This window comes from Bison bison, unplaced genomic scaffold (assembly GCF_000754665.1).
Source record: "Bison bison bison isolate TAMUID 2011002044 unplaced genomic scaffold, Bison_UMD1.0 scf7180017864295, whole genome shotgun sequence".
NCBI classification, from domain to species: domain Eukaryota; kingdom Metazoa; phylum Chordata; class Mammalia; order Artiodactyla; family Bovidae; genus Bison; species Bison bison.
The window spans coordinates 669,332-669,611 of NW_011494867.1; the positions used below are offsets into that span (position 1 = coordinate 669,332).

General features: G+C 73.9%; 1 protein-coding gene across 1 annotated transcript in view; it reads left to right on the forward strand.

The window, feature by feature from the left end:
- The first annotated feature begins 91 nt into the window (after nucleotides 1–91).
- The window catches only part of VSTM2B (V-set and transmembrane domain containing 2B), a 6,072-nt gene continuing 5,883 nt past the window's right edge, over nucleotides 92–280 (forward strand). Inside the window, exon 1 of the mRNA XM_010850847.1 lies at nucleotides 92–173. Within this exon, the coding sequence (XP_010849149.1) occupies nucleotides 92–173 (82 nt within the window). The remainder of the gene's footprint in view (nucleotides 174–280) is intronic.

Consider the following 280-nt stretch of genomic DNA (forward strand, 5'->3'; position numbering starts at 1 on the left):
AGCCCGAGTCCGACCGGATCCGAGCCCGCGCCGCCGCCACAGTCGCCTCTCCGAGCCCGGGTCCCCGTCGCCGCCGCGCCCCCTGCGGGAGATGGAACAGAGGAACCGGCTCGGCGCTCCCGGATACCTGCCGCCGCTGGTGCTGCGCGCCCTGCTGCTCTTCGTGGCCGAGGGTGAGAGCGGGAACTTTGCTGCCGCTGGGGTCTCAGGGGTCCTCGCCAGGGCCGCCAAAGCCAGCCTGTCCCGGCGGCCGCGGAGAAAGAGGCGGAGGAAGCGAAGG